The sequence below is a fragment of the Neopelma chrysocephalum genome, unplaced genomic scaffold (assembly GCF_003984885.1).
Source record: "Neopelma chrysocephalum unplaced genomic scaffold, ASM398488v2 Primary Assembly neopelma1_96926, whole genome shotgun sequence".
Lineage (NCBI taxonomy): Eukaryota > Metazoa > Chordata > Aves > Passeriformes > Pipridae > Neopelma > Neopelma chrysocephalum.
In genome coordinates, this window is record NW_020925569.1 from 2,692,100 (window position 1) to 2,708,889 (window position 16,790).

Genomic DNA, 16,790 nt, shown 5'->3' on the forward strand with positions numbered 1-16,790 from the left:
CTTATTTAACAGATTTTACAAATAAATAAAGAAGAAATCTATCACCAAAATGGTCTTAAAAAGTTCTACTCTGTGAAAAGGAATCTCACTCTACAATGCAGGGAAGTCTGAGACTTCAGCTGCTTCTTAAAGGACAGCTTTCGTTACAATCTACAAAAGTGACATACATGAAAAGATACTTGACAGTATTTCAAGTCTGTAAATGGCTCATAAAGTACTAAATTTCTACTTTCCTTCATTTTCACATTTTATAACAAAACAAGTAAATGTCTAATACTTTATAATATTTTGCTTCAATTGAACTTCATCTGTAGTGTTGGCTGAGACAAAATCAAAAATCACACTTCAGTGAAATCTCTATTTAGCACCCCTTCGGAGTGCTTTTAAATTCTGTAAACTCGGTAATCCTTTCACTGAGATTGCCTCCCATGCAGAGAAACGAGACTTGAAACTTTAATTATTTTTCAAATTTTCCCTTAAAATTGCACTAAATTGTCAGTTTTTCACTGCCTTTCCTCAGATTACTATTTGCTTTCTTATATTCAGTGACGTCTACCTTAAAACTTCAATTCTTGGATCTATCATTTTCTATAGCATCAGTGCTTGTTTATCATCATTTGTGCCAACAGATTTGTGAAGGAATCCCTTGACAGAAGGCTATTTTGATTTGTTACTCTTTAAACCAAGATATTTAAAATGACATAACTGAGTTCAAATTAAGTTGCACCATCATAAAAATCTATGGTTTACAGATGGAGGCTACTCAACCAGAGAAAAGGCCTCAAATTGAAGAGTTCACACAGCAAAATGTTTATACTTTTCAAAACTTGTCCTGACACATTAGTATGTCTTATTGACTGATAAGAAAAGAAATCAATGTAATGGTTTAAAGTTGTTGCAGTAGCACTGAGATATTTCTAACTACATACACATTTCCTGCACCTGAATGCTTTCAAGGAATGTTCTATTTAGAAAATGGAAACTTGAATTTAGAAACTCAGAGGCAGGTATTAATGTTAAAGAACAGTATTTACTAATAAGTAGAAGAGGGAACTAAATGAAGATACTTCCCTAACTTATTGAGACTGACATCTTGAAACCTTCCTCTCAAAAATGTTCACTATTGTATTACAAGAATTCCCTAAGCCAGCATTTGTACAATAATCAAAAGTAGTATTTATGGCTAGCTATGACAACTGAAGCTATGCAATTATTTTCCACTTCAAACTCAAAGTGGGATGACAGTGTGCTTGCTCAATTTTGCTCTTAAAGAGAACAACATACTAAATGGAACAAAAAGCTCACTAACTGCAAACGTGCATCCACATTTGCATACGCGCAAACATGAATGTTTTCTGTTGAAATCAGATCTGCAATATTACAGAAAAACAAATAAGCTTTACATTAATGATATCAACTGACAAATTACATGGTTCTTAATTTGTTTACTTGCTCGCAATATTGTGTTCAGGAACCCCTTATTTTGCACAGGGAGAAGCAGCAGAAGGGCTTAATTTGCCACTATTGATTTGCTATATAACACATAAAGACAACAACAAGCCTATGAATGATTCCATTTTCTTTATTCTTTTGCCACCCTTCCTGCATTTTGGATAATACAGGCTTGAGAAATTTCTTTGCTAGTCTGTTAGGACAAAAGTCCTGAAAGACGAGGTGTGATAATCATTTACCTAGTGGCCGATTGCTGCCTCCCCAAGTATGTAGGGACAAATGGAAGAAGTAAAACTTCCAAACGTTTATTTAGCTTGCCAGTGCAATTTTCTGAGAGCTTTGTGACTCCTGACTGGGACTGTATGTGGTAACAATTACATTTAAAGAACTGATTTTTAACCATCATTCAATTAAAGTTAGTACAATGACTGTGCATAAAACACACATGAAATAATTAGTGTGGATGGTTCTTAATTTAAAGGATGTTAAACAGCTTGTAGACATCTGCTAGCAAGCTGAAATGGGTCATTCAAAATTTATCTAACTAAATTAAGGGGAAAAAATATTTCTCCTCCCGGGTCGGCATGTCACAAGATAACTAAACCGACTTAGTAGGCTTGCCTGGGAATCCTTAGCTGTCAGTGGTAAATATGCAAAGGGCCAGCAAATTAAATCAACCTGCCAAACTGTCAATTTCAAGCCTCATGACTGCATGAAAATAGCATCACTGGAAGAAATCAAGCATTGCCTTCTTTTGGGTTTCCTGGCACCTATTCAAATACTCATGCAGTTGTGGTTAATTTCACATGCAAATTTCAGTCAATAAGCTCAGAACAAGACCTCCCAAGATATTTCAAAGGATCTGACAGTATTTTTTTTGAATACCAAATCAACAGTAGTTAAAATTCAATCTCCATTTGCTAGTGCTTTACATATGCACAGTGTCCCCTCTACAGGGCTAAGTTAATGAGAATCGTACCTGCTTTCATTCACATCCTCCCAGCCGTCCTTACTGAACTTCTCAAATACATTACTCATAACCTTGATGGACTGTTTGAGAAAAGCTCAATGATGTCCCAAAGAGCTCTTTTCCTTGGCTGTTTTTAATTTAACCTTGGTGCCTGTTATCTTGCAATTACATTGCCCAGAGGTTGCCACTGCTTTGGCTTTATCTGGCAAGCATTTCGGCTCTTGCACTTGACTCAGCAAATCTTCACTTTCATTTCTCAACCTGTTAGCTTCTGCCACTTGCCTCTTCAAAGAGGCAGCTTCTTTTTCCTTCTCATCAATCACTAACTGAAGTTCTGATTTTTCTTTTTTTATTTCACAAATCCTCTTAAGTAGCATTTCCAGCTCTCTTTCTCTTGTGACTGCATCTTCCTTTTGTACTTTTAAAGATTCTTTCAAATAAATTTTCTGATTCAATAAGTCTTTATTTACTTCTTTCTGTTTCCTTAATTCCCCTTCAACAGCATTGAATCTTCTTTCTAGTTGTTGTACCTAACAAAAGCAACTATAGCATTCACAATATTTCAGCCCATCCAGTAAAAAAAATAATTATGTTCTCAAATATATTTTTATATGACAATAATATTACATGAAGTACAATGACAAAAGCAATCTATAGTCCTTAAATTAAAAATAATTCTAATGTAGTGCAGATGAAAACATTTTAGCTGCAATAATACTGATTTGATTATACATACTAATTGAATTTAAAAAAACATTTTCAGAAGGATTACAACTTTGAAACACAATTTTGTGCTAGGTATCTAAATCAACATGTTCTTTTAAGTGTCGTAAATACGCACATAAAATATTAATTTTATCTTTCAAAAAAAACCAAACAAATCCTAGCAAGAGATATCAGAAACTCAGCACCTAAAACCATGAAAGCTAATATGTTTTTCTATTCACTGAAATGAAAATCTATCCTGTTTCAATTAAGAGACTTTAACTTTACAAGCTTCTCATATAAATTCTGAAGAAGTGTTCTACCTATATATGATATATATGCTTTGTTTGTAAAGTCCTTTGAGGTTTACACATATTCAAGGTCATTAAAAATAAACTGATTCTCTATGATGTTCTGGAATATTTGCATAAAGCAGCAATTAAACCTCTCAATTTCCAGCAAAAAGGGTCAATTTTAATTTTAGCAGATATTAAAATGAATATTTAGTCTATGAGATTTCCCCAGAAGCTTGAAGATGGCACTAGAGTAAGTTTTGTGCTCAGTAACCACTTACTCCAGTATTTTGAAGAAATGCTTTTTTAGTTAGCTTTGTACAAGATGCATTCCCCCTCTTTCCCTAGGGGAAGTGCCAGGGGCTCTAGATTTCTTTGGATATGGTTAGGAAAGACTATATTTCAAGAATGCACAAGGCTAACTTGAACTTGTCACCTTGTAAAATACTGGCCAGTTCCTTCACTTTGTAGCAAGACAACATGTCAAAACTACCTTTGACACTGAAAATACTGAAACCATACTATTTCTCAATGAATGCTACATGTTTTTACAAGGACATTTTCCCAATGTATTTGAATTATTTTAAAATTTATGGAATCTATTACGAAGTGGGTACCACAGATGTGATTCAGATAAATGAGAGGTCTTAACGTACAGGGTAAATTCGGATAAGAGCTGCTCAAACTTCCTATACATTCGTGAATTTGACACTGAATTTCTGCGTTTGATAGCAAATCTTTAATATGAATGCCTCTGCATTGCTAGTTTCCATTATGGAAATTCACAGCACTCCCACAATGAAGAGACATTGCCTTATGGCTACATAAAGTAACTTGGTGAAATTAGAAATAAAAGGGATTTTTTCAAATGCTTCAATGAAACCAAGGTTTATGATAAAAATTGCAGTTTGCACTTTCCTCCCCAGTGACAAGGTGTTAGATCAATACCTTTCTTCAATCACCTTCCTAAACTGAGTTTCTGCTATTATTTTCTCAGTTCTTTAAAGCAACCTTTTGCACTCAGTAGTACTTAAAGTCATGTGTGACAGCTGGAAGGAAACAAACAATGAAAAGCTTCTACACCTCTCCCCAAGGTACCATCATAACTCTGTATATCCATAGAGATAAAAATTATGTAGTATCTGGCAAACAAAATTATAGTTCTGAAATATAGATGATAAGCAAGCATAAACTGTGTGACATTTCAGATGGTAGCATTCATATTATTTCAATTACTCACTCTACCTTAAGATAAATGAATGTGAGCACTTCCTATTCTGTGTGTTATTATTTTAACATGATGTTTGTCATTCAGTAATAACGAGATGACAGCCTTCATTGCCTGACCATATGGCAAGTGTTACAAATATATGCAATCACATCATCTGCTGTAAATTACCATACTCCCTACAAGTTAATTCACAAATAAAAAATAAATAGACATACCTGAACTGACATTCAAAGTTATAGATTCGTTTTTATTTAATTTAAGCATGCTTTCAAAGATTCATAAGTAATTAAACAAATAGTTTTGCAAAATGACAAACAAAAGGCACAATATTGTTTGAAGGATGCTTTTTCTTTGCAAGCAAACAAAACATATGGTAAAATACAAGTGAGCCCTCTGAAGTGAACACCTGTTAACATACTAAACTACTTCTGTATGTTACAATGATCAATACAAATAGCAACTAGTTAAGAGCATCTTGTTACTGTGCGAGGCAAAACATGTAGAATGTTGATCAATAAAGATAAAATACTTATCCTATTTGCTAAGCTAAAGAACACTACATGCATACGGTACTATCTTGTGAAAAGAGTGATAGACTCAAATATGTAGAAAATATTTTCATATGCAACATAGTGCTAAAATTTAAATACAACAAAAGGTGGATTTATCACTATTATGCATCAATTCTATTCTGTAGCAAGAGCTCTATGGAGATAAACACCTGATACCATGTAAAGTTAAATACTCAGCAAAAGAAATTAAGGTTCCTGAACTTTCAGTGGCAAAATGCTAAGCATATGTTACTTCCAATTTAGATAATTTGTTATTTTTTAACATTACACCTCTAAACATTCTTTTCATTTTCTCTGACATTAGCCATGTTTATCTTAATGATACATTCACAGCTACTTCCCTAGAGTAAATTTCTGCATGCAATCCCGTAAATCCCCATTTTTAAATTAGAAAATGAAAACCATTGCTTAAATTTATGATCACTGACATATATATATATGTGTGTGTGTGTGTGTGTGTGTGTGTGTACATACATATAGATAGATATAGGATTCTTATACCAAAATTCAGGTCTGTTTGCTGAGGTTGGTATCTTACCTTCTGTAACATCTGATGTGAAACTTCTTTCATATTCCTCACCGGAGTATTGTTTTTGACCCCATCATCTCCACTAAGTTTAAAAAGTGGCTCTGTCAGAATATAAATAACACATCTCTATCATTGAACAAATAAAATACATTGTGGTATCTAATACATCACTAAAACAATCCCTAGACATTTTAAGGAAATGCATTATTTACTTCCACAATTATTTATAATGTGGTCTGTTTTCTTAACAAGCCTTTTGGTCACTTTCTAAAGAGTGACCTCTCTTCAATTATTATAGAAGAATCTCTGTAGCATCACAGTATGTTTTTTTCAGAGTACAAGCTTTTCAAAGGTACAATAGATCTGCAGGTTAAAGACACTACACTTTCATTCCAATTTTTATTCTTTCATAGACTATTCCCTCTATGCCTTAAAAGCAGAATTCATTGCCTTTTTATCTACACAGTCACTACCAGTTTTGTTCTCTAGGTCTTGTCCCCTGCTAGGAGGATCAGAGTGATTGGTGAACAAAGCAAACAGTAACTGAATTAGGATGGATGAAAACTTTAAACCCTGGTTTTTGTTAAGTTAAAGATCATGTACTTCACCAGATGAATCATACAAACCATTCCACTGAAATACTGTGAAATCATAACAATTAGAAATTGACACAACTAATGAGAGTAAACATGAATCTAAGCATCAGTGTCAGAGACAGCTATACACTTTAGGTACTAAAAATCCCAAGTTAAAAATTAGATCTATTGAGAAAGAAGAATGCTAAGAAAATGTTTACAAGCACTAAGACATACAGTCAATCAGAAGTAAACCACATTCTGTTTAGATTTTAATCAAGAGCTTAGCAGAGAAATGTCCAATTACACACCACAGAAGGTTTTCATCTTAGAATATGAAATACTACATTAAAGAACAAAAGAATCCCAACACTCTAAAAATACCACAATATTCATATTTCTTTTCTAGTCCTTCTTTCCTCCAAATTAACTTAAAAAAATTAATCTTAAGGGATAAATATCTGTGCTACATGGTGAAGGTCTGCTTTAGAAGTAATATTTCAAACTACAAGCAGACACTGTAGGTCACTTAAAAACTTTTGATTTATAAACAAAGAAAGTGTAGAAGAAAACAGTGTTACTCTCTGTAGGTTCACAATCCTCTTGATATAAACAGTGACTAACAAGTTTGTTAGAGTGAATTAGACCTTTCTTTTGTCTTTGGAATGTGTCATGGCCAATTAATACTTCTGTATTCATGAAATAAATGGAACACTATTCTAAAGATAATAAAAGCTGAAAAAGGTAAAACTATGCATCTGGGGAATATGTACCTTTACCTTGATATTAATATGCTAGTTCCCATGTTACTTCAGACTCCAGTCCCCCAGCACAGTGGTACTGCCTACATTTAGAACATTCTTTAAGTAACACACAAAGATAATATGAACATGCTTTTCATCTTTTTCTAAATATTCACTCATTTGAATGTCTGTTGTAGCTTTTATATCAGCATTTACTGTACTCCACTGAAAAAAAAATTATTTCCCATAGTCAAAGAAACTGATCAAAGCACACAAGGTGTTATGTTTATTATGTGGATGTATTAAAATGCAATTTAAAACTCTATAAATAAACATATTATATGCAGATAATAAAGAATACTGCTGCAAAATAGATAGAAAATACTATACATGTTCAGTATTATCATAGAAGACACAAGGAATGTAAATACAAGTAAAGCCAAAGGTCACTGATACATAACCCTTTCTATTGAGCAGAAAATAAATGGCCCATTCAAGCCCCTTCTCCTCTCCTCCCTTCTAATTGTTATGTAAGTGTTCATTGGAATTGGTTAGGGAGGCAATGAAAAAGCATCACCTGTAACTAGCTGTCTGTCTGCCATAGCAGAAAGATACATCATATCAGTCTACTCAGCAAGACATGTGCTCTACCTGTCATATTGCTACATAAAAAAATACCAACTTCTCCCTCAAGGAATAGACCCACAAGTCATAAACCCCACTATCTTCAGTCATCAAATTACCATGGTCTTACAGAAGCACACTTGTGTCCCACTGAGAAAACATAGTTAACTGTCAGCTTCAGAACGTAACACTTAATTCCTAATTAATAGTCACCAAATCTGATGATAAGTTAGTTCAACACTGCTGCCAAAATGGTACTTGAACTATGATACCACAGTTCGCTATTAGTATTTGCAGAAAGTCTTTGCACACAAAGAAAAAAATACCAGTTTTAAGAAATATTATCTCAATCACTCATGTCTCATGGCTAGGCTTCGCGAACAAAGATTAAGGAAGGCTCTATCCACATTTATTACAGGCACGCTGATGGCTAATGAGGCCAATACGAGACAGACATATCCGATTGCAATAGGTGCAGCAGAAAGACTCCTTAGATGGTATATTCCGCAAGGCACGGTTCTTTCTGCGTTGTCTTTTCTCCTCAAGGGTGATCCTGCATGCGTTCTCAAAGGAGACAGCTGTGTTATAGATGGTGTGCCTCCAGGTCTCCCGACTGGAGGCCAGAGTAGACCAGTTATGATGATCAATATGGCCAAGGCTGAGATGTTGTTTCAGGGAGTCCTTATATCTTTTCTTCGGAGCTCCTCTCTTGCGGCCGCCGGTGGCAAGTTCACCATAAAGCAGGATCTTAGGGAGGTGGTGGTCCTTCATCCTGGAGACGTGCCCTGCCCATTGCAGCTGTGATCTCAGCAACATGGCCTCAATACTTGTGACTGCTGCTTGTTCTAGAACAGATGTATTGGTCACATAATTTGACCAGTGGATGTTTAGGATTGTAAGAAATATTATAGAGCTGTGTAATAGTCACTCACTATATAAACCATATAGAACCTATATAAACTATCGAAAGAATGACATTTTTTCCTGTAGTACATACCAGGTGAAGGATTTCCCTGACAGACAGAAGGTGCTATGGTGCACAAAGTCACGGTGTTACTGACTGCAGCTACCATGGTACTGGGTGGAAAAAACCAGCTGGCGGATAACACCACTGTGAAGACCAGAAGGGAATGCCATTCTCACATATAAGCTGTAAGTTATAAGTAGAGTTAGGAGTCTCATAATGAAAGAAGTCTTCAAACTGCCTCCTTGAAGGAATAGTGGGCCAACAGTTTACTGTCTTTTAAGAAGGCACTTGTTATTTTTCTGAATAGGATTTGATGGATCCACTATCCTGCTTTCGGAGGAAATGACCTGACTACCTGCCAACACATTCTTTACCTTAATATACAAATAATGACATGAATAGCATGAATAGTGAATTTGGATTTGATGACTACTAGACAAAAACTGGACAACAAAGTAAGAATGGGAAGAAATTGGGAAGTGCAGGAACAGTTTCCTTTTGCCCTGACCTCCTTCATCTTTGACCACCACGGTTTGAAAAATTATATGGAAGAACAACAAAGCTATCCAGTACTTCTTCCTGACAAACAAAACTGATATCAAATAAGACAATATGCACTATTTTAATACAGGAAAGCTCTGTCTCTTTTACAGAATTTATCCTCTGATATTAGAATGCCTGATGAAAACAGGTATCTGCTAAGGTGAAAGCAAATTCCAACATCATTGATAAACCAAGGAAATTCATGAGCAGCTATTTTTTTACACTTCCACTGGTAAAAGTTTGGAAATGGTTGGAATCATCTCAGTCCTATGTGCTAAAAAGGTTTTGTGTAATATGAATCTTTGGACTGGAATCTTATCAGAAGTTTCCTGTCCATTTAAATGATACCTATAACAACACATGCTGGAAAAGGTAAATAAAATTTGCCCAACATGCTTCAGCAGTAGTTTAACCCTTTTTCTCAGTCCCAACAAAAGAACAGTTAATCATCATACCAATAACCAAACCAGAACTGTGACTTCTCCCACAAGCTTTTAAAAGAGGATATTTTTATCTGAAAGATAATGAAAAAAGAAGGAATAAAAGACTAACTGTTAAAGCACTAAACATGTCAAAAACTGGCAGTTTTATAGACTTCACTAGTTTTTGGAAAAGGATGGATATTGCTCAGCAGGCCCTCAACTCCTTCTCACCGCTGGTTGTCTTACCCTTTCTTTCTGTACAAAGACTGACTAAATTGGAAAAAATGAAGCAGCAATTTTTAAAGTCAGTATATAAAACCTTCACTAGCTCCCTTCAGCTCTATCTGTGGCTATGAACGTAACATATGAGAAGTAGTATGAAAGAAAACAGTAACTTTTAGTTTTCAGCAGCTTGATATTTCCACTTAGTTTTAGAGATAAAATTTTAAAATAAAGGAAAAAAAGACTTTATTTTTTCATTCAAGTGATCAACATTATCACAAGAAAATAGAAAACAGAAAACAGCCACCAGCAGAAAACTATGATAAAGAATGGTAAGGCTTTATTGTTAAGAACATGTAGAGTACTTCACCAAGTCTCCTACTTTCCTTTGCACAACACTGTGCATAAAGAATTCACCAGAGAAGCAATACACAGATGAATGTAACTATGAACTCGAATATTTCTCCTAGATGATTCAAGAACAGCCAATAATACAAAGAATCAGAGGAGTAATGGAGAGGCAACAGTAACATATTACCTAGCCGACTGACAAAGACTCATCTTCATAGAACCATTAACTACTGTAAAGATTGTAAAAATTTAAAAGAAGATATTGATGATCAATATCTTCATGAAATTCTTACACAAATTTCACCATTTTGGTTTACATTCAAATTCACACACTTTATCAGACTAGTTTTAAAATAGAATTCTGAATTAGCACCAAATTTCTATATCACTATATCTCAACATGCAAAAACCATTTCAGATTCTGAAGAGAACTTCATAAGCATATAAACTTATTTTAGACTTTACATATACATATTGATATACAACTCATGTATATTTTGCTATATTTTCTCTCCCCTGTTTAGTTGCAGAGCAGCTTTGGTGAGTGCCTGGGTCAACCCACTACAACTACATACACACATATAAAACACTATACCTTCCCTTTTTTGTTGTAAAAATAGTTAAGATCCTGTATTGTGAACTTATCCACAGATTACTGTATTTTCATTTGATCCAATTCTTCTTCAAGTTTCAGTCTACAAAAGAGGAAATAAGAAAATAAGAACCACAGAACAATCACATATGCCACACAATCACACGATGCCACTAAAATCATTCAAAAAATTAACCCAAAACCATATCAATATATTACTGGGAAAAAAGTTGTCAACACTCAGGTTAGTTCTATTTTGATAACACTTAGCATACTTCATATATAAGGAGTCATTTGTACAACAGCTTTTTAAAATTTACAAATCATCTGAACTTCCAAAATTCAGATACAACGCTGATCGTATCATACACTAAGAAGTTTCAGCTGATCTTTTTAGGTAAGAAAATGCCCGAGATGAAAAGACGACCAGTAGGATGGGAATAAGTACTCTATCCCATAGGGAACCACCAGCCAAACTTGCGCAGATATATTGTAGCATTTAGCAACTCTTTGAGAAACTTATTAACAAAATCTTTCCTCCCCTTCTCCAGCCCTGATTTACAAGTATATTACTACCATACTCTATTCTGTAATATCAACCAGCAGAACAAAATACCTGAATCAGTCTTTTTCAATTTATTAAAATTTCAAACAAATAAAGTCACCAGGATACCAGTGCTAAAGTCTCAAAGTCAAATCGGGAAATGCTAGAATGAAAGACATGAATTTTAACTGTTCATTAATACATGTGTTTTCTGATGCAATCTCTAACTATATAGGTGCACACTGTTTCAGCAATAAAATCCCCACCCATTTTAGCCAAGGATCCTACAGCACACAGAACAGTGCATAGTCATTTAATTTGCACCTTTCACTTAAAATATAAACACATATCATATACAAACACACATAATTTTAGCTCTTTTGTAAAAGTTGGACTGCTAGTTTTCTCACAGTTATTTCTGCTGTACTCTGAACAGCAGTACCTTTTTCACAGGAAATTTATACTTTACCCTACTTTGCCCTCTGAGATAAGGCATAAAAAACTCTGGCCAAACTATCTTAAGGAAAGGTCTAAAGAAAAAGTTCTTCCAGTATACGCAGTATGTTACAGCACATTATACATCATACGCATCTCAGACTCAGCTGTACAACATGAATTACAATGAAAATTATAAACGTAAAAGGTTAAAGTAACTTGCTTTGCATGATATATAAGAATCCAACTGGTTTTTCAGGATCACTCAGCTGCCTTCATTGGCTGACTTTCTGTGCTCTTCTTTCATCCTCCAATATTCAGTCAGTCATCATCAATTTCTGTTATACAGGCTACAGTGGCCTTTGTCTCCACACTGTCCTAACTCCTTACAGCGTGTTAACTTTTTGCACTGAATGGCAAAATATTTCCTTGAAAAAACATTGTTTACATAATTAAATCCAACATAATGAACAACATAAATCATTACATAATGAATCCAACATATCTGCTTCCTGCTTGAACCTCTATCTTCTGAACAAGTTAGTTTTCAACTTCAAAAACATTATCTGAATGAAAATGTTTATGAACATATATAATGCCTTTCTATACACTAATTGACAAGCACACGATGATTGTATAAGATTTTTAAGAGCAAACTTTTCATAAAGATTTTTCTTTAGGCTCATGAAACACATGAAGAAGTAACTAAATCATACGAAATAAGTAAAGGAGTAGGTTTATAGTCTGAATATCTAAGTGCCTCCAAAAAAATTAATATGTCTGAAATAGTCTCCAACTTATGTTATGATACATTTAAGCTGGAAAAATTTCAGTTAAGTCTGGACAAGAAATTACAATATACAATACAAGATCCAACCCATACAAGTCAATGACTGGCTTGCATGAATGTTAGAAATGCCTAACTGGGTTAGCCCAGTGCCAGGTCCATCGATCACCAGTGCTCTGTCTCCAGCAGAGGCAAAAGCTGATGCTACTCAGGAAAGAGAGCAAGCCTAACAGTTTCTGATTCCAATTCTCCACCCTAGAAGTGGCATGTAAGCACTACGCTTTGTTTCTTCTGCTTTAACTGGTTCCCTGTTGCTAAAAGGACCTTTCCTCCAATCTCACACCAATGGAATTTCTTTTTTTTAATCTTTCATGTGGAGCCTTGTCAAAGGCAACTGAAAAATACAGATCAGATTACTGTTACCACATAGTTACTATCACTCTTCCATAATTCCAGCAGGTTAATGAAGCAGGATTTCCCTTTAAAGGAGTCACAGTAATGCTTCCCCAACAAAACTGTGTTGATCTATGCTTAGTGCTGTTTCTCTCTGGTGGTTTTTTTGGGTTTGTTGGTTGGTTGCTTTTTTTAACCCCTCTCCAAGCACCATTTTTTCCTAAAGACTGACTGCCACCTTCCTAAGTATGGAAGCAGTCAGGCTCACTGGTCTGCAGCTCCCTCCAGAGCCCACTCTATAGATGGGAGTTACAGTGGCAAACTGCCAATCCACTGGCACAGCAGCTGTTAACAATGAGATTACAGTTCAGTAACTTCATACTTTCACATCCCCTGGGTGTGAACATGCTTCAGTTTATTCACACCTCGGCGCGGGAAGAATATTAGCATCAAGATATTAACAACTAATCAACTTGACCTCATAATTGCTTCAAATACATCTAACAGCTTTGATCTATCTGTTACAAAGAATACACGTCTTTTTGGCATCTTCTAAGCATCATTAGCAGGGAATCATACACTCATAGAATGGTTTGGGTTGGAAGGAATCCTAAAGATCATCCAGTAGCAAAGACTGACCAAGCAAAAGATTGTTCTTTTATTGTCTTGGAAACCCAGCATATCATTTTACACTGTTATCATTAAGCAAACCTGTAAATTTCCTTACTGTCTTCTTTTACACCTATTATAAGCAAAATTTTACTGTAACAGCTTAAGCATATTTGAAAAACAATCTTGAAGAACCTGTTTAAGCTTCTCAACTTCTCACATGCATCTGCCCTGCTACTTTTTATTAGCCCTACTTTTTGGTAGCAACACAAGTTTAAGTATTAAATGCTGACCTTTTCTCTGTGAGGGCCATAAAAACTTTGCCACTGAGTCTCTAGATAGAGCTACTTAAGACTATTTTGGGACACAGGTTGGTTTGGGGTTATTTGGATTGGTTATTTGGGTTGGTTTGAGGTTACTATCAATGCTGGTCACTTTTAAACATTATCTCCTAAGGGCAAAGGAGCAGCAATTCCCAAATGCTGGCAGTCAAGCAGGCAAAGCACAAGGCTGCCTTGGCTGAACAGAAATCTTTGCTTGGAATTAAGCAAAAAAGGAAGCTGTTTGCCCAGTGGAAGCAAGGTCAAGTCACATGAGAAGAATTCAGAGATGCTGCTTGTCACTATAGGGAAAAAAATCATGAAGACAAAGCTCAACTGGAGTTGCAGTTGGCCAGAAATGTGAGGGACTACAAAAATTGTTTTTTCAAATATATTAATGTCAATAGGCAGCATAGAAATATCATTGGTCCATTACAGGATGAGGATGGTCATCTCACAAACAGGGACAGACACAAGGTAGATGTGTTTAATGCTTTCTTTGCTTCTGTCTTCAACACTGATGATGGACCAAGGGGATCTCAGTGCCCTGAGCTGGAGGACTGTGACTGCAAGAATGATCCAACTCCCAGTCGACCTTGAAATTGTGTGAGATCTGCTGCTCCAGCTGGATCCCTAGAAATCTATGGGGCCTGATGGAATTAATCACAGAATCCTCAAAGAGTTAGCTGATATTATTTCAAAATGTTACTCAATGATTTTTAAGGAGTCTTGGGAATCCTGAGATGTCCCAGCTGACTGGAAGCTGGTGAATGTTGTCCCAGTTTTTAAGAAGGGCAAGAAGGAGGACCTCAGAAACTACGGACTCACTTTAAGTGCATGGTAAAGTTGTGGAGAAGAATATTCTGGGAAGTATTGAAAAACAGCTGAAAGACAACATAGTCATGGGTCAGAGCCAGCACAGCCTCATGAGAGGAAAGTCCTGCTTATTCAACCTGATTTCCTTTTATGACAAGGTAACTCACACAGTTGATCAAAGGAAGCCAGCTGATGTAATCTTTTTGGATTTCAGTAAAGCTTTTGATACTGTCTCTCACAAGATCCTGCTAGACAAACTGTCCAGCACACAGCTGGATAAACACATCATGCAGTGGGTGAGCAGTTGGCTCACGGGTCAAGCACAGAGGGTAACAGTGAATGGGGTGACATCAGACTGGTGACCTGTCACCAGTGGAGTTCCACAGGGCTCCATCCTACGCCCTGTGCTCTTCAACAGCTTTCTAAATAACTTGGATGCAGGACTGGAAGGGATACTAAACAAGTTTGCAGATGATACAAAATTGGGAGGAGCTGTTGACTTCCTCAAAGGCAGGGAGTCCCCGCAGAGAGACCTCAACAAATTAAAGGACTGGGCAATCACCAATCAGATGAATTTCAACAAAAGAAAGTGCCAAATTTTGCACTTGGGATGGGGCAACCCTGGATGTTCATACAGACTGGGGAATGAGATGCTGGAAAGCAGTGCCATGGAAATGGGGATCCTGGTTGATGGCAAGTTGAATATGAGTCAGCAGTGCCCTGGCAGCCAGGAGGGCCAACCGTGTCCTGGGGAGCATCAGGCAAAGCATCACCAGCTGGTCGAGGGAGGGGATTCTCCCGCTCTGCTCTGCACTAGTGCAGCCTCACCTTGAATATTGTGTGCAGTTTGGGACACAGCAATATAGGAAAGATATTGAGCTGTTAGAGAGTGTCCAAAGGAGGGCAACAAAGATGGTGAAGGGCCTTGAGGGGAAGCCATTTGAGGAGCAGCTGAGGTCACTTGGTCTGTTCAGGCTGGAGAGGAAGACACTGATGGGAGACCTCATTGCAGTCACAACTTCCCGTGAGGGGAATAGGAGAGGCAGGTACTGATCTGTTCTCTGTGGTCACCAGTGCAGGACTGACGGAATGGCCTGAAGTTGTGTCGGGGAAGTTTAGGTTAAATATTAGAAAGAGATTCTTCACCCAGACGGTGACTGGGCACTGGAACAGGCTCCCCAGGGAAGTGTCACTAAGCCTGACAGAATTGAAGAAGCATTTGGACAATGCTCTCAGGCACATGGTGTGACTCTTGGGGATGGTCCTGTGCAGGGTCAGGACCCTTATGAGTTCCTTCCAACTCAGCATATTCTGTGATTCTCTTATTTTAATTCCATTTTTTTTAACTTGTAGCATGTATTTTGGGTGGGTTTCAGCTACAGTATCTTTCTTAACAATCTTGAATTGTACATAGGTTCCTGTACTGCTTGTTCTAGTGTTTGGGGGGTTGGAGATTTTTTGATTAGTTGCTTCATTTTTATGTGGCTCCCCTTCTGGAAAGTGAATATCCCCAGTCCAAGTGGTTTGGTCTACTGTCTTTTGATATAATTTAAAATAATTAAAACAAAAAAAAACCCACATAAACCCAATATTTTTTTCTGGTAAAGTTATGGAACAAATCATCTTGGAAATCATGTCCAGTCAGCTAATGGACAAGGTGATTGAAAACAGCTAGCATATATTTACCAAGGAAGAATCTTGCTTTATGAACCTCACTGCTTCTGTAAGAGATGACTGGCTGTAAGCAAAAAGGTAAAGCAGGCAAGGGTGCATACCTTGAATCTGGCAAGGTATTCAAGATGGTCTTCCATCTCCTTCTTGCAAAAGAGTTGAAATCTGAATTGAAAATTAGATAAAGTGTCTGGAAAATTGGCTGGACGGTGAGGCTGAAGAGGTGATGATCTGTCATGTGGAGTACAACTAGCAGCTAGCACCTATAAGCATTCCTCAGGGATCCATAACAGAGCTTGTACTGTTTACCGTCTTCATTAACAACCTCAAAGATGCGTTAGAGTGCCTCACAGCAAGTTCACAAATGATATAAAATTGAGGGAAGTAACTGAGGGCTCACTAGAGGCCTGGACCACTGCTCACA

At 36.5% G+C, this 16,790-nt stretch overlaps 1 protein-coding gene across 1 annotated transcript in view; it reads right to left on the reverse strand.

The window, feature by feature from the left end:
* Positions 1 to 16,790, reverse strand: part of CNTLN (centlein) — a gene marked incomplete at its 5' end in the record, with an annotated part of 156,507 nt that overhangs the window by 63,868 nt on the left and 75,849 nt on the right. The window contains 3 exon segments of the mRNA XM_027670739.1: positions 2,432 to 2,952; positions 5,762 to 5,878; positions 10,795 to 10,894. Of these exon segments, the coding sequence (XP_027526540.1) occupies positions 2,432 to 2,952; positions 5,762 to 5,878; positions 10,795 to 10,894 (738 nt within the window).